The 18,359-nt window shown below is 28.2% G+C and overlaps 3 protein-coding genes across 4 annotated transcripts; all 3 read right to left on the reverse strand.

Annotated features, from left to right (window-relative positions):
• LOC114192325 (kinesin-related protein 12-like) lies at positions 1–952 on the reverse strand. Its single transcript, XM_028082015.1, has one exon. It carries the CDS (start codon positions 859–861, stop codon positions 178–180), a length of 684 nt encoding a protein of 227 aa, XP_027937816.1. The 5' UTR covers positions 862–952; the 3' UTR covers positions 1–177.
• A 5,778-nt stretch (positions 953–6,730) lies between these two features.
• Positions 6,731–7,553, reverse strand: LOC114192425 (heavy metal-associated isoprenylated plant protein 39-like). 2 transcript variants are annotated; one of them, XM_028082141.1, is made up of 3 exons: positions 7,453–7,553; positions 7,266–7,341; positions 6,731–7,197 (listed from the first exon to the last, which is right to left on the reverse strand). In XM_028082141.1, the coding sequence occupies exons 1-3, from the start codon at positions 7,456–7,458 to the stop codon at positions 6,899–6,901; spliced, it is 381 nt and encodes a 126-aa protein (XP_027937942.1). In that variant the 5' UTR covers positions 7,459–7,553; the 3' UTR covers positions 6,731–6,898. The 2 variants fall into 2 exon arrangements, with proteins under 2 accessions (XP_027937942.1, XP_027937943.1); XM_028082142.1 differs by having other exon boundaries at positions 7,443–7,543.
• A 7,613-nt stretch (positions 7,554–15,166) lies between these two features.
• On the reverse strand, positions 15,167–16,326 carry LOC114190094 (heavy metal-associated isoprenylated plant protein 39-like). The gene is made up of 3 exons (XM_028078861.1): positions 16,138–16,326; positions 15,953–16,028; positions 15,167–15,737 (listed from the first exon to the last, which is right to left on the reverse strand). The coding sequence occupies exons 1-3, from the start codon at positions 16,141–16,143 to the stop codon at positions 15,409–15,411; spliced, it is 411 nt and encodes a 136-aa protein (XP_027934662.1). The 5' UTR covers positions 16,144–16,326; the 3' UTR covers positions 15,167–15,408.
• Positions 16,327–18,359: the final 2,033 nt, after the last annotated feature.

An 18,359-nucleotide genomic window follows, 5' to 3' on the forward strand; every position in this document is an offset into this window, starting at 1 on the left:
TACAAACAAAAGCTCGAAAATTCTGCAGTTTGATGTGTGAAGGTAATCTACATTGAATTTCACAGAAGAAACAAAATACAAAGCATGCATGGATAAAAATAGCAATGGAAGAAAGCAGGCAAAGAGAAAAAAAAAAGTAATGTTGTTGCTACAATTGTTTGATATAGTATGTACTAATTAAATGCCTACTAAGGCATCAATCTTAGAGGAAATGCTCCAACTGGTGCTGGAAAGGTTCCACTGATCAGAAATGGTACCTGCAGCATCCCCACATTTTGCTACCATCCTTACACTCTGTAGCAACTCCTTGGTGCGAGCCTCTTGTGCCAAAATGTCAAGCAACTGTTCTGGGGTGATCACAAGCTTCACTTTCCAAAACCTACTGCTACCACCAACTCCACCGTGAATGTTGCTGCTAGAGAAGGCTTCAATGGAGGATCTCTTGAGGTGGTGGTGCTGGTAGTCCAAGGACATTCTATACAAGGCAGGGTAAGAGGTTGTAGGGACACTGTGAGATCTCACATGCCCTTGTCTCACAACGTTTACATTTTCACCAACACCACATGGGATGTCTATGTTGTCGTTGTTGCTGCTATTGTTGCTGCTATTGTTGTTGGTATTGTTGGTATTGTTGTTGTTGAGTGGTAGCAGATAGTAAGATTGACCTGCCTCCAACTCTTGGAATTGGCTGAGTGGTTTCCAGAAGAGGTCGTGGCTTCTGAATATGGCGTGCCCTGGGAACTCGTTGGTGATGAAACTGACGGTGACCGGAGCACTGAACTCCATGATTCCACCGTTTGATGTTATGACTTTGATGGGTGCATGAGGATCTGACATGGCCCCGAAGAAGCAGTTTCCCATGTTGGACTTCAAAGCTATATGATGATAGAGTAGTATATATATATCGGTGATGTTGTTTTGCTATGAATGGTGTGGGTAGTGCCTAGTATACCTTAGAGCGGGAAACTTGTTCAGGAGAAAAGTTAAGGTTGTTCTGTGGTCGGTTAGATTCTTCTTCTCAGCTTTCACAAAAAGCTTGTAAAGAACAATATTAAAGAAATAAAGGGTAGTCTATGCTCCCATCATTGTCATATTTTTGTATACAGCTTAATTTCTTGCAATATTAATAGTTATACAGTATAGAAATTATAAACTGATGTTTCAAATAAAAGAAAAGTACCAAAATATATTAATGTGTGTGTGAACGCGAAAATAAAAATATTTTAGAAAGAAAAAAAAATGGTTTTGTGTGTGTTAACTTTGTCAAACTTTATCAAAAAATAAAATTATGAAAGTATCTTAGTCCTGTTGGTTTATACCATCTCTACAGGGTTTACTTAGTCAAGTTAAGCAGCGTATGTTACTTTTCACAAAGTCTTTTATTGGCAAAACACAAAAAGAGGATAAATGATGTTGGAAATCAATTTTGGTCCCACTAGGCTCGGCCCAAGAGAAAGAAAGCAAAAGCAGCAGTTCCTTCCTGCCACTTGGCCCACTTCACTGGCCTTTTTCTTTTTCTTTTTGGACATTTGTCGTGTGATATTGAAGGTGCCAAGACAGACACGGATAACATGAATCCCTTTGAGTTGCGAAGATTATGGAATGAAATTACTGACCCCAACAAAAGTAGACACTTAATTTCCTGGTCTCATGTATTAAAATATTTACACAGAAAATTCTTAAATAATAATTAATTTTAATAATAAAAAAATATTAATTATTATAGTGTAAATTTATATATTAATTTATAAAATAAAATATTATTGGTTAAAAAAAATAGTCACTATAATAAATAAAAAAATTATAATTGGTCGTTAAATTGATCGTAAATTAATTAAAGACTAATTTTAAAACTAATTTTTTCGGTAGTCAAAACTTTGATAATTAATATTTAGTGACCAATTTCTAACTTAATTCTTCTGGTAGTCAAAATCTTTGTAGCTAAATTTTATAAATTAATTATAATTTTTTTTATTCATAATATTGACTATTTTAATAACCAATAATTTTTTATTTTATAGATTGGTATCTAAATTAATCATTATGATGACTAACATTTTTCTTGATATTAAAATTGATTATTAATGGAGTACTTTCTTTAATCACTCTACCCTTCACATCACATGATTGTGTAAGAACAAGTAAATAAAATTGTTAGTGGAGATTTAATTTCTCACCGAATTCAATTTCCATATTATGAGATTCACATTGGTTGTTTTTTTCTTTCATATCAAAGTTAATGGTCATTGTTGTTGTTGGTGATTAAAGAGTTTTGAATTGTTTGGTATCATTTATTCGTGTGTAAAGTAAGAATAGTGCAAAAAGAAAAACAAATCCACACTATCTTGCGATATGTAGAAATCGAACTCTTGTAGTTTGCATTGAGATTATGTTGGCAAAGTATGTTTTGATGTATGCATCTATTGATGTTGGCTTCTCTCCCCATAGTTCATTATATTAGTATGATCAAAATATAAAATATGAATCAATCTTTAAAATAATCTCAATCTGTTTTGCATTTAAAAATTGGTTCTTCTATCTTTTGGAACATAATAATCATCTTTTGGAACATAATAATCAGTTATGGCGAGTTTATAATCTATTATCTCAAACTAGACCAAACCTAAACTTATGACATCATTCATTATAAACAATAAATTATTGATTATGTCAATAAATCTAAATGGTTGATTTTATATTATTTAACTATGAACAATTAATAATTGATTACAAATAATAAATAATCGATTATAAAAACTGAATAATGGATATGTCAAGTTTTGTTTTTAAAAAAAAAACCCTAACAATTTTTAAAATAATATTATATTTGGTAACTACAAAACTTGTTTTAAATAATTTATGATTTGTGTGTGATTATTTTTTTTGATGGACCTCAGAATTTAAGATGTACGAATACTATACATGTATCGGATACGACATGTATTTGATAAGTTGATATGTTTATTTTAAAAATAATAAGATACGATACGTGATATATGTATATTGAAAAATGTATGATAATTCTTAAAAATATCATAAATATATGATTATTCTTATGTAAATTCAAATTAAAATCATATGTATTAAATGTCATCAACATAAAAATTTAAAAATTATTGTCATCATAAAGTACTACTATTTTATATATTAGACACTCCATTGATAAATATCATTAGAGTATCCAATATGGATATATATCAGACATGAATACATGATTCAAACTAAAGTATCGATGCATCATAACAATATTAATTAAAAGGGTTTCTCAATATCTCACTCATGTTAACATTTTTTTGTGAGTGGTTGGGTTAAAAGTCAATTACAAGCATAATTTATGATTCAAATTGTTAAATTGTTGTTGCTAAATTTTAAATCAAACTAAAATCCAAAGATCATAAATATTTCCACTCAAATAAGTATCAAACCATTTTACGGTCAATAATTTGAGAAAGAAATTCGCTAGATTGAGACATTGGAAAAAAATATGTTAGATATGGAAATGAGCAAAGTATAACATGTTTTTGTATTTTTTAAGAAATGAAAATTTAAACTTAATTCAACTTACAACATCAACACGATAAAGTAATTAAGATTTCCATCTTATTTATATAGTTTGTCTCATCTATCATAATGAAGAATTATAGTTATACTTTTTAAATTATTTTTGAAATATTTGGTAGGAAAGGGAAACCTATAATGAATCAGTGGAGCATGAGAAGTTCATGTGTCACTGATGCTCTCATAGATCACAACCACTTAATTAATAAAAGTATTAATCTGTGTGTTGGTTTCTTTAATTCACTTCTTCTATTTTGTTTGACCAGTGTTACATCATTTATCCTTTCTCTTAGCTGTTTCTCCATCTTCCCTATTTAATATATCTTGGCAGCCCTAATAGTTTATTAAGCAAATCGAAACCAGATTATGTGGCCTTCAACATCTCATTATACCAGCTTAATTAACATTAATGAGAATCTTTTTCAATTGGAGCATTTAAACAAATCATGCATTAACCTAGACAGATCCAATTAATCTGACCCTTGTCTTCTATTGATTATTGAAGGAGAGTCAACTAAGTAGTAAGAAAAGATGATACTGATGGAGACTTCTGGTGAATCAGCAATCTAAAAACTATCAAAATAAACTAAGATCTCTCTTTGTCCTCGTATTCAGTTTGCTTTCACATCTACTAAATAAAAATACTCATTCTTTATATACATGCATGTGATCTTCCTTTTATCACTGCCTACTCATCAAGGTGCCCGTATTGACCAACTATGTCACACAACTTGCATTTAGTTATGCAAAATTCATTACACTCTAAATTGAGTTATTGATTTTAGGTTAAAATACCTTTTTTGTTTCAATTTTCGTCAAGTTTTTTCAAATAAGTCATAATTTTGGTTTTGTGTTCAAATAGGTCCTAATTTTCGTCAATTTTGTTCAATTGGGTCATTTTTTGCTAACACCGTTTAAATCATTAACGGCCATGAACAATGACTCCTTTCGTGGTTTTTTTGAATTTTTTTATTTTTTATTTTTAAATTTTTTTAAATGTACACGTGTCAACCCAGTAGCGTGTCACATGTCATTTTGTGGTTTTTTTTGAATTTTAATTTTTTAAATTTTTTTTAATTTTTTTTCAAATGTCCACATGTCAACCCAGTAGCGTGTCACATGTCAAAGTCAATGTTCTATATTCAATTTAGTCCCTATATTTGTTATTTTTGTTCAATTTAGTCCCAATTTTTGTTAACATTAACCAATTTGGTTCCTCTCCAAATTGAAACCAAATTTAATTTTTATATTAAAATTCACATATTTTAATTAAATATTTTTATATAATATATTAAAATTCACATCATTATAACTTTGATATAAAAATTAAATTTGATTACATCTTCGATAGGGACCAAATTGGTTAATGTTAACAAAAATTAGAACTAAATTGAACAAAAATAACAAATATAGGGACCAAATTGAATATAGAACATTGACTTTGACACGTGGCACACTACTGGATTAATACGTGGACATTTAAAAATTCAAAAAAAAAAAAAATTCAAAAAAATCACGAAGTGACACGTGACACGCTACTGGGTTGACATGTGTATATTTAAAAAAAAATAAAAAAACTTTAAAAAAATAAAAATAAAAATAAAAAAATTCAAAAAAATCACGAAGTGACACGTTCATGGCCGTTGATGATTTAAACAGTGTTAGCAAACAAATGACCTAATTGAACAAAATTGACGAAAATTAGGGCCTATTTGAACACAACCAAAATTAGGATTTATTTAAAAATTTTTACAAAAATATGGAAAAAAAAGTATTTTAACCTAGATTTTAATTTACATGTTCAAAATTTTATATCTGACTATAAATAAAACAAATGTATAATATATAATTATATACAAATTTTACTTTACTGATTTTGTATAAAGTTGAGTTAAAGTTGAAGTTGATTTATTATACAGACATGTTATAATTAAGAGATGTTAATCACCTCATTTATTCAAGTAAAACAATTTAAAGAAATATATCACTGATAATTTTTCTTCTATCCAACTTAACAAAGATAAATATGTTTCATTGTGAAATCAAAACAAACATAAAAACCTTATTTTATAAATTATTTGTTAAAATTGTATCAGATACATCAAAATCTATTTTAACCAGATTTATTATTTATTAGACTTATGATTATGATGCAACGTTATTGACGTGGAATATCCAACATTAGAAAGTATAAGATTCCATTATGAAATCAGTGTGTTTTGTATTTTATTTTAAAGAAACTTGAGATAAAATAATTCAACTATTGGAAGTGGAATATTCAGAGGAAGGAGACCATGTTCGTCTTTGTACGTCAAGGTGCTTCCATGCTCTTAATGAAGCTTAATTAATTATGATCTATCTGTTACAGTCAGAAATGAAATTTAAGATACTCATTTGATACATAAATTAAGAAAATAATGATTATTTTTATATAAATGCAAACATAACAGCATTCGGAGAAAACACCTTTCTTTTCCTAGTTATCTTTTATTCTAAAATATATTATTTTCTGTAAACACTATTAATTCAAATAAATCGACAAAAAAAAAAATGAATCCAACTCTTAAAAGTAGACATAATTCTATTGATCAATTTCCCCTCGATTAATTAACGATATAGAAATTAATAAGTTTTTAAGATGATCGATAAGATTGTGAGATTAATTAATAAACTTTTTTAATTGGTCAACTTTTTTTATAGAGAAAGGATAGAGACACAGCTGTTAGTGAAGGTCCAAATCATTTTGAATATAACTTGTCATATGATTAAAATTACGAGTAATGATAAATTTTATCTGCATTTTTGGGAGAATTTGAGTGAAAGAGAGGTAGAGTACAATTCGACATAAATGTTAAACACTTTTTTTTTAATTTTAAAATATATGAATCTAACTCCACTGAGACTTATGAATTTTGTATGCTCATTTATAACAATATATATTAAAAATTTCACAAATTTGTATAGTTTTTTTTTTTTTTTTACTTTTAATAATATATTAAAATTGTCTACATTTATTATTTAGTTAAATGCTGATAAGTTATTCATGTATACTACTTGAAGTACGTTATCATGAGTTTAGATTTATAATTATTCGATTACTTTATTATTGTTTTTCAGTTAAACAAAATTTAACATAAACATAATAAAAAAGTATTTATGGTATAACAATTAATAAGAATTACACCATCATAACTGGATCTCTTCTTGTCTAAGAAATTATTAACAGCAAAATAAGAGGGAGAAATGGAAGCTGATATTCAAATGCAGGACTACAAACAACCATGCATGTACTTTTGTACACTTATTTTCTGTGGAGTTCCCATGATGTTCTGAAATGAACTTAGGAAATTACACAGGCATTTGGATTCTCTTCCACATAACTGGTGTAATGATAATGATTATGGTAGGTTTCGTAGGTCTTCAAAATATCAGCAATATTCTGAGTTTGATCTTTATTCTTGTTCTCTGCCTCCTTCTTCTCCACTTTTTTATTCTCCTTTTTCTCTACCTTCTCGGGTCCATAAGAGAGTATCTCCGTGTAACACAGCTTCCTCAGCTTCTCCACTACAACCACAGCGTCCATGTCTCCAATTAAGGTTAATTTCTTCTCCTTCATCTCCATTGACACTGATTCAACTCCTGCAATAATTCTTTTATGAGTACTTAGAAGTAAAGACATTACAAAAGATTGAAACTGAGATTCGTACCTGAAATTTTGGAGACTGCCTTCATGGCTTTTTTCTTAGTTTTCTCATCCGGCAGTTCCACCTGTAGCACAACTTTCTGCGATGGAGTGAAAAACAGAATGAAAATATTATGAAACGAGATCTCGTAGTATGAATCTCAAAGAGTAATAAGATGAAGATAAAGAATGAAAATATTACAAATTCTCACATTCATTGACGCAGCGTTGAAGGTTGCTAAGGAAATGCAAACAAGAGTGTTGATGTGAAAGAGCTAAGAGAGAGATGGCTTTGTTTGAAGTGGAGCACTGGTTGAACATATTTAAAGAAAAAATCAACACAAAGAAAGGGAAGTCAACTATGTATATGGTTATTCTCAGTAATAATTTCACCATTTACGATGCCTCGTTATGAGTTACGTCACTTTTTAATTGAAGAGTAGTAAAATATTAATTCACTATTAGTTGAAACTATTTTTTAAATTCACATTAAAGTAGAAAAAGGTACATATACATATACATACATACATATATATATATATATATATATATATATATATATATTATGTGTGTAAGAAAACTTTTCCAGCCTTAAACTGCCATTGAATGAGTTAGATGAATGAAATTTTGTTTGCTTTAGTTTCAGTAAAAGTTACATGATTTGTTATGGCATAAAATTTTAAAATAATTTTGTGATAAAAAAATTGATGGAGCAAAAACTTTGTTTTTAAATTAAAGTTATTTCTTTTATTATAAGAATATGTTTATGTGATGATTGTTTTGTTATGACCACTCGTCAACGTATTTATATTTTTCTTATTGAATAAAATTAATTGAAAATTACAAATCATTACAGGAATTTATTAAATATTGATCGGGACTCATAAAATTTAGTAATTTTTAATAGGTTTCACCTTATAACAAAAATTATATTAATTTTTTTTAATATTAATAAAAGTGTAAATGAGCTTAAATGAAATATTCACTTATGAAAAAAAAATAAAATTAATTTAAGTTTCTTTACGTAACGTTACATCAAATTTAAAAACTATTAAATAAAACATCACATAAATTATAAATTTTAATAGAGGAGCGATAAGAAAAGTTAAATAAAATAACTATTACAATCATTCAAATATACATGAAATAGTTTGTTAAAAGTATAATAAAAGAAAAGAAAGAGTCATTCAAAAGGATTCTAAGAGAAGGGGATTAGCTAAAACATCTAATTTAAACAGCAACATCTCCCTCCACCTGATCATAGTCAACAGGCATCTTCTCATCTGCTCACACCAATTTTTGATGATCATTGCAAAAGAAAATACAAATTAGGAAAACAAAAACACAAAGAGAGAGTAAGGTAGTGAAAATAAAATGAGCAAATAATAATCAAGTCACTTTAAATGCAATCAACATGTATTTACCAGACATATAAAAGGCACACTAACTCAATTATTCAGATACATACAATGAAATCCAACTACACACAAGGTTAATCCATGATCATCTAAGGTCATTGTCTTGCCTTAGACTAAGATCTCATGTTACTCTCATCACATGAACCATTATACTTGATGTGAACCTGAATGATCATTAGAGTGTTAGGATGTAACCTTACTTGAATTCATAAATCATTACATACACTACATTACCACCAAAGAAATTTCTCCATAAAATTCTCACATCTTTTACATGTTATCTTAGAATAACTCAACTCATATCTTATGTAAAACACATTAAGTCAAGTCTCAAAAATACCACATCATTCCTGCATTTCATAATAATATTTTTAAAGTTAACTCAATCAATCATAGATTAAAAACAAGGAATAAAAATTTTGCAGCATTCGTGCTTGAGTTAGAAATTCTCGCTTGAGTAACAGGAGCTCTCGCTTAAACTAAAAAGTATCGCTTAAGCTACAAATTATTGCTTAAGCTAAAATTCGAACACAGGACAAAGTGAAATTTTAGCTATTTTCACTTAAGTTAGATTTATCTCGCTTAAGTTAGAAGACTCTCGCTTAAGCAAAAAATCTTCCCTTAAGCTAAAGCAACAAAATTTCACCTATTTTCAGAATGAAAAAAAAAAACACAAAAACCACAACAATTCAATACACTTATCAAATTCAACATATCAATACACAATTAATGACCAAGATAAGCAATTCATTTCAAAATTTCAACAAAACCTAGCTTCTCTTATCTCAAACCTCAAACATATACTAAACTTGATAAGAAGAAACCCCCAAGGAAATATGAGTACCAAAATCTCAATTCAACCTAAGAAACTAAAACACAAGAATACAAAGAGAGAAAAATGAGGCTTTGATAATTATCTAAACAGAAGTAAAAACCACAAAACAGGAAAGGAGACGGAGGTTGAATTTTTAACTTACACGGAAGAAGGAAACGTTTAATTAGATTTGAAGAGGACTCCATAGTGATCTCAATTCCAAACTCTATTTCAAGAAAGGATGAAAATCATAAGGAAAAGAGAATGAATCAAGGTTGAACTGATATTGAGAGGAGAGCATTTGTTGAGAGAGTCTCCAGGAAGACAATATTCTATTTCTTTTTACACTTGAAAGACTAGTTTGGTTTCTTTTAATGAAACTGGTTAATAAAAAGGAAAAAGTGTTTTACATTTCATCTCATTTATAATATTTTTTATTTTTACTAAAAGTTTTCTTAATCTTTTTAACTCTATCAATTTAGTACATAATATTTTAATACTATATATAATGTATAAATAGACATATGTATTAAACATGTGCTAATATGTAAAATTTAAAATTGACTTATTTAAATAATAAAATATAGTATCATGTTTGAGTTTGTTCTCCATTAAACAGATGAACTTATCGTCGAACCAACCATTAACAAATAATTCAACTATATATTACTTTCGCGTTTTTTTTTTGTAATATAATTTTATTATTTTTCTTTCCAGGATTTTTTCTTTTACTTTTTTCTGTTTATTCCCATCTATCCAGATAATTTATCATTCTACTTTATTTTATTTACTCATAATTAATAATTTAGTCTATATATTTAGATGTTAAATTAGCGTTAACAGGATATAAGGACGCGAAGCGTACATTCAGTGAAAAACAATTCAAAGATAAGAAAGTTTATTTGGTGATTTATTAGAATCTTTGTTTAATATATAGAGTACAATGTTCCATCATATAAAAGAAAATGTAAAATATAATAAAACATAATATTTGATAATAATAATAATAAAAGAGAATCAAATATATGATATTTCTATCAATAAAACATGTTAGAAATGGGTTTAAACCTAACTCAACTTCACAAACTCAACTTGTAAAGTAAGGTTTGTACCTTATATATATATATATATATATATATATATATATATATATATATATATATATTATGAAATTGTCTTATCTCAAGTCGATGTGAGACTTTTAACACACCCCCTCACGCCGAGGTATATATATCTCGTGCGTGAGACTAGAAACGGGTGGTCCGTTAGCGGCTCGATAGCGGGTGGAACAAAATGTTCAAGAAACCTAGCTAGGATAGTTTTTTTTTAAAACAATACTCTGATACCATGTTAGTATGTATAAGCCATGAGTGAAAGAAAGAATGATGCGTACAAAAACGCGTACATAATGCACAAGAAGTGTTTGATGAAAAACAACTAAAAAAGAGTTTACTTAGTGATTTATTAAAACCTTTGTTCACCCGGCTCGACTCACCACGGGTTGATCATTTAGTGAGCCAACTCAATCCGACCCACTTATTAGCAAGCCAAAAAAATTCTAACCCGACACGGCTCACCACAGGTTGGTGGGTTAAGCGGGTTGGCTCATGGGTTGACTTAATTAAAAAAATACAAATTTTTAAATTTTTTTTTAGTCAAAACTAAATTCTAATTAAAATTAAAATCTAAATACAAACCAAAATCACAAAAATATAAATTATATATGTGTTGGTTAAAAAAAATAACCTAACATGACCCAAATATAAAGCCCAACTTAACAAAAAACACTGGTGTGACACTTTATTTGCTGGTTGGTAAGCCAACCCGACTCACCACGGGTTCAATCCGGGTGAGCCGGGTAAAAAAAACAACCTGTATTAAAATTTGTAAAAAAAATTTTAACCCAATCCGAATCTGTGGTAATCCGGATTAGCTCGCGGGTTCTAATTCATTTTAACAGCTCTAAAGATATAGAGTATAATGTCTCATCGTATAAAAAAAATTTAATAAAACAAAATATTTGATAATAATAAAAGAAAATTAAATATATAATATCTCTATCTATATAAATAAATAAAAAATATATAATATCTTTGTCGTATATAAGTCCAGTTATCAAAACCTACGCATTTTATCTTGTAATCTCTTTTAAAAAAAATTCTCCCTCTACGTTTCTTCACGCCATTAAATATTCATTTGCACCATTTTCAAAAAATCAAACACCAAAGGATAACTCTATTTATAAATAACAAAAACAAAATTTCCACCTAAACATAATAAAACAAAATGATAACTTTTAAAGTCTCAATTTTACTTTTTAAATTACACTCCGTAATAACTGAAAATATTATGTTTAACCATCAAATCATAGTAAATGTGTTTTTTTTTTTCAATTCGAACCCCTAAAATATTAGTCCTAATTTTAAAAATATGAAAGGAAGGATTAAAAAAAAAAACTGATAGAAGGCTCGAATAATTTAACAAGTGGCTCAAAAAATGGTATAAATCGAAAAGCTTGACACTTAGGCGTTAATTAAACAATTTTTATAAAAATAATTGGTGGGTTGACGATTCTTTTACATTGGTTTTGTCTGAAAAACTTTAAGTTTAAAATAATTTACCGAAATTGACACACGCTTTGATTAGATAATTTTTCCGAAAAATGGATGGATTGACAAATCTTTTTACATTAATTATATTTAGAAATATTAATTTAAAATAATTTAATACTTACATTTTTATAGACCAAATAAATTGATGTAATACAGATTCAAGAAGTATAACTTATTCGATGCCTTTTATTGTTATTTAAATTGTACATAATTTAATACTGAGAATTAAAATCATGTCATTACAATCTAAGGGTAAAATTGATAAAAACAAAAATACATTGCATAAACTTTGTGATTGATGTAATAGTTGGAATAAGTTGCATAAAATTGATCTCTCAGGAAAAAAAAAAAATTCACCACACATTTAATATGATGCAAATTGATTTTCTTTCTTTTTTTCTCTCAAGATTCTTATTTGATACATTTCTTATATACATAGATTAACAACAAAAACAGAGGGAGATAGAAAAGCTGATATGTTCTGTAATAATAATATGGATGAGGAAGACATCTTTTTCAATTTGAAAATGAAGTTGTGATGAAGATGAGTTTCAGCACCAATGATATAGTAGATGAAGACAAGTCAACGCAAATCCTTAGTTAATAATACCTTGACCATGACCACTTAGAAGTAGGGATGACAATTAGGGCCCGGTTCGCAGGAAAAAAATGCAGAGCGGGCCAGGGTAGTGAGCCCGCGGGCCCGGCTTGTATAGGTCCGCAACCCGCACGGGCTAGTCCCCGGCTCGCAAGCCCGCATAAAATTAAAAAAAAAACTTGTACTTGTGTATATTAATTACTTCTTTTATGGACTCTTGCATTAACGTTTCAAATTCTTGTATAACTGGAGAAGACAAGTATTATGTAATTTTTGACGTGCTAAAATTTAAAGAATACATTGTGTATGTCATAGTATGAATATGATGAAAATGTTGAATTATCAATTTATCATCTAATTTCCCAAAGTTTTTACTTAATTTTGTGAACTTCTTAAAGTTTCCCAATTTTTAAACATTGAAAGTTTTATCATAAAAAAAATTACAAAATAAAAAAAAAAAAAAACGGGCCGGTCCGCGGACCTGCGGGCCAACGTATATGCGGGACGGGCCAAAGTATGCGACCCGCATAAAATGTGCGGGGCGCCCGCGGTATGTGAGCCTTCGCATTGCCACTCCTGCTTAGAAGACTACGATTAAACCTTTGTGTGATAATAAACAACTCTAAAAATTTATCTACATTTTTATTCATGTTAATTATCTATTTTACTTGTTAGTTTATTTTTTATATAGTTATTTAACTTAATTTCCTGACCTCAAATATTTATTATGTAAATAAAAATAGAGGACTAGTTAGATATTGAAATATCGGTACATTAATCCAAGTTGTTTTGAAAGTATGCAGGGATAAAAGTGGAATTTGAAGAATAAAAAAAATCAAGAAATTAAAATGAGGTGGAAGTAAGACCGTTGGATTGAATAAACTTGGTCAATGAATACAAATCAATTGAACCAATTATGACTGATGAATCTAGATTGTCATTAAAAAAAAATCTGCTCTGTAGCTTTTAATCTGTTGAGAAAATATTGCATGAGAGAAAATTACATTTTTAGGATTAGTTCAACATATCTTAATATGTTTAGTAAATAGGTTATCTACTGGTGTCCGATTTTAATTAAACACAAATAACACTTGTCATAAACTTACAAATTAATTTTGGATGGATTGATAGTTAATGCCTTTTACAACACAACATTAAAGGTTGCTGAAAAAAAAATCAAAACTATTTAAGATAATACACTTAAAATATCATTTTAAAAAAATCATTAAATAATAATTAAATATAAAGATTAAGCTAAGTTAGACACTATGTTATAAATTAAAAGCTATTGATTTTAATTTTAAGTTGCAATTTAAAGATTTTATTTTTAACATTAAATTTTTTTATTAGGGTTAAATATGTTTTTGGTCCTTAAGTTTAAGTGAAATTTGGAATTAGTCAATCCTCAAAACTTTGACCAATTTAGTCATTCGTCTTTAGAAATGCGTGAATTTAATTTTTTTAACTAAATTTTGTCAAATTTATTTGATGTTTCAAACGTATTTCATGTTTAAATTTTTTACACTTTTTAACATATTTTCGTTTCAATATGAACTCAACTATTATTTGAAAATATCGAATAAACTTAACAAATTTTGGTTAAAAGGACTAAATTCACCTATTTCTAAAGAAGAATAACTAAATTGGTAAAAAATTTTGAAGATAAACTAATTTCAAATTTCACTGAAATTTAAGAGATAAAAATATATTTAACCTATATATTAATATGTAACTAAATTTATTTATTACAAGTTTTCCTTGACATTTGACTCTCTTTCTTCGATCCAAATAACTTGTTTTTTTCTTTTTGTTTTACACCCTCTCAAATCCACCACATAAAATGCATCTGGGCCCTGACAAAAGAAAAATCATTTTCCAATGTTCAGTTCATTTTATTTGTTTTTATTGTGGTGCAACAAAACTCAAATTCGTATTCTTTTATGAAAGTTTGCATTTGGTGGTCATGCATTATAAGTATCTTTTCCCTTCCATTTCCTTACCCCTGTTTTTGTGGCGAATGTTTTTTTCAATCAAATTGAAAGATTTCCTTATTAGCGGTGGAAATAAATAATTGAGGTCGAAGTTTTTATATCTTTATTCTATCATTTAAGTCAAAATTATGGTTTTCAATCATATATAATATATGAATATCTCCATGCAATAGATTATTTATGTTCATGGTTCATAATGAAATTTTGGATTTTAAAATTGAAGTATAATGTTTTATTTAATTTTTATAACTTGATAGTTATATCGCTTAAATTAATTTAGATCGTACGATTAAATATTATTAATTATTTCAAATTATAATTTAAGAATAATTTAAAATATTTACTAATTATTTATTTTAATTCTTAAAATGACTAAATTATTTTAGTCATTTGAATAGTTTAAATTTTCAAAGAGTAAATTATAAGAAATTCATAAAAAGTAAATTATAAGAAAAGTATAGAAAAAAAGTACATAATTAAAAACAATTATACATAATTAAAAATACACTCAAGTTTACTCAATTGCCGAATTTTTTTCATATCTCTTACATACAAAAAAAATATCAAGATTCTGCAGAAGTTTTACATGAAACCAAAAAAAAATCTACACCATAATACCCTCGCTGGCTTGACCAGCTATCCCCCAGTTTAAATCATTACAAGAAACGGGGAAAAGAAAAATACACCATTTTTCTTTTGTATTCAATTTTGAAATCCAACTTAGTGATAACAAAATTAGACAATGACACAGCCATTAGGATCCTCTTCCACACTCATGGCACTGTAATATGGATTGTATTGTGGTTTCATCTGATAATAGTAGCCATACGTTTGATAGAACTTGAGTGGATCTGCAACAATTTCTTTTGTAGTATCTTTCTTTTCTTCTTCCTTCTTTTTATCATCTTTTTTAGGTTCTTCTTTCTTTTCCTCTTTTGCAGGTCCAACAGAAACTATTTCAGCGCGACAGAACTTCCTTAGCTTCGCAACTACTTGAACTGGATCAACGTCCCCAATTAAGGTCAATTTCTTGTCTTTCATGTCCACAGAAACTGACTCCACACCTGCAACAGTATTTCAAATACAATTTTAGCAATTGAGTCATTGATGATATATTCTTTGGATTTTATTTCTTGAAACAAAAACTAGTTTCAGTAATTGAGTGAAAGAAGAGAAGTTACAATATTTTCTTTCTATTGTTTTCCCCTTTATCTTTACTGGAAGCAGAGAAGCTAAAGAGACGAGGAATTTCAAAAGTTGAAAAAAATGAATTGCATACCTGAAATGCCTGAGACAGCCTTCATAGCCTTTTGCTTGATTTTGTCTTCATTTACATCCACCTTCAACACTACTTTCTGTTACAGCAAAATCAAAGATTTGTTAGGGCTGTTCAAACGATGAATTCCGAGTATCGAACGGTGAATATATCAAAGAAGAATTATGAGCTGAAATCGGAACACTAACCTTCATAGTTGTTGAAGCTTGTGAGAGCTGAGATAATAGCAGAAGTGTGGGTGAAAACGCGAAAGGGAAAACGGAATTGAAAAAATATGTGAAGGAGGAAGAGGTGGTTTTTCAATTTGAAAAGGAAGTTGTGATATGAAGATAAGCTTAAGGAGCATTTATATAGTGGATGATTGTGAGTGGTGAGAGAAGCATGACCAAGTCAAGTCCGCGCAAATGGTTTCGTACTGCCATATCTTTTACTAACACAAAAGTTAAAAAGTAGTGAAACTAATTTTCAAGAAAATCTTAATTATTGAACAGAAATTATTAAATAAAGCTATATACATCTGTCTTTAAATTCTGTAATGAATTTTTCTTTAAATTTGTTTGTTATTTATTTAACTTTATTCATAATTGTGTATATTTAAAATTTGATATGAATTGGGTTATAATTGTTTATTTGAAAATGTTGGGTAGAGTGAATTATGTTGGAGAAAAGTATTGAAGAAGAAAAGGCTCGGAAAGCTTCGAAGAAAGCGTGACGTTGGTTCGCGTATGGTGAGAAAGTGAGTGGAGCCATCAAAATGATGAAGACGGCTTGCGTTGCACACTTCCGCGTCAACTGTTCACTAATAATACCTTTGACCATCATCATGTACAAAAGACTAGAATTCAATCTTTGCGTCGATATAAACAGATATTCAAATCAATCCAAACTATTTCAAAATGTCAAAACCAATTTCAAAATCGATTAATCAGAGATAGAAAAAATATGTGTAATATTTTTAGTTTTGGTTCAATTTAATTTTCAGTTTTTCTTTGTTCTCAATTCTTTATTTGCATTGTTAATTTACTCTTTTAAATAGTAATTGAATTTCATTTCTTATGCTCATAATCCTACTTATTCTTAAATATTTATCATGTAAATAAAAATAGAAAAATAGTTAGATATTGAAATATTTGTACCCTGTTGTAGAATTGAAAAATCAGAAAGTTGTTAAAAGACTTTTTATTAAATGAACAAATTTTGATTAAATAATATATAAATTGGTATAAAACTTGTCTTACAAGTTAGTTAGACTTAAAATTAATTTGTTAAAGTGATATCACAAGTACTATCACAGTCACCGATAGTTAATTAATTTTATATGTATAAATTTAAAAGAAAACGATTTAAAATAATAATACCATAAAAATTAAATAAGTTAAATTTAAGTTTAAATTAAAGGATTGATAGTTAATAGCTTTCATCAGTACAATATTAAGAATAGATATTTTATATGAAATCAATGTATGGTAATACAGTAAAGTTGAAGAAGTGAAATTTTAATAAAATTTCAACAATATCACATTTGAATATATATATATATATATATATATATATATATATATATATATATATTATAATATTTCTGCTAAATTTGAAAGCAGATTTAGACTAGAAATAATTCAACATGTATATTTCTCTTTAATAACAGTGTAGAGGTTTATTTAAAAAAATAAATGTAGTTATTTTTCACCTTATTGTTCGTTGAGTAGTGACGTAATGACACTGTTTTTAGAGTTTTTTTATTCTAAATGGACTTTAAGCCCAATATCTAATCCAACTATTATTAATTTTTTGTACTTATAAGTTATGATGTTAATACCCAAGGAAAGGAAAAACAAAAGGACAGCAAATATGTATGAAGAAAAGATAGTTTCTGTGGTATTATTCTTTTTGAAAAGCACTTAACAACAGAAGAAGAGCTACCCAGTAGCACTTTACAAAATATCAGAGAAGAAGAATACTCAAGAAAGAAAATATAGACTAACCATTTTCCTCCCCCTCTCTCACTATTCTCCTGACCTATTTATCTATTTGAGTCTCACCCCATAATTACACTTGAATTTGTTATTCTCTCTCTTTATGGTTTTATTATTCGGTGCCAACTGTCCCACCTTACTAACAGAATGAGAAACAATTTTCAATTCAGCCATTGCCTCACTTTTGTATATGACATTACCACCACCATTAAAATCAACCTTGTCCTCAAGGTTGGTATTAGCAGCGTCATTCATTTGACTTGGTAGCCAAATTGCCCATGTAGCATGGACATCATTTAAGCTTGCCCATTTCACTAATATTTCTCGCACATTTCGCCTTCCATCTATAATAATTTGACTCTGCAAAATCTGTACTACGGGAAGTGCTGAACCAATGTCATGTTTCATTATAAAGAGAAAATTATGAGATATGT

Source organism: Vigna unguiculata, chromosome 7 (assembly GCF_004118075.2).
Source record: "Vigna unguiculata cultivar IT97K-499-35 chromosome 7, ASM411807v1, whole genome shotgun sequence".
Classification (NCBI taxonomy): domain Eukaryota; kingdom Viridiplantae; phylum Streptophyta; class Magnoliopsida; order Fabales; family Fabaceae; genus Vigna; species Vigna unguiculata.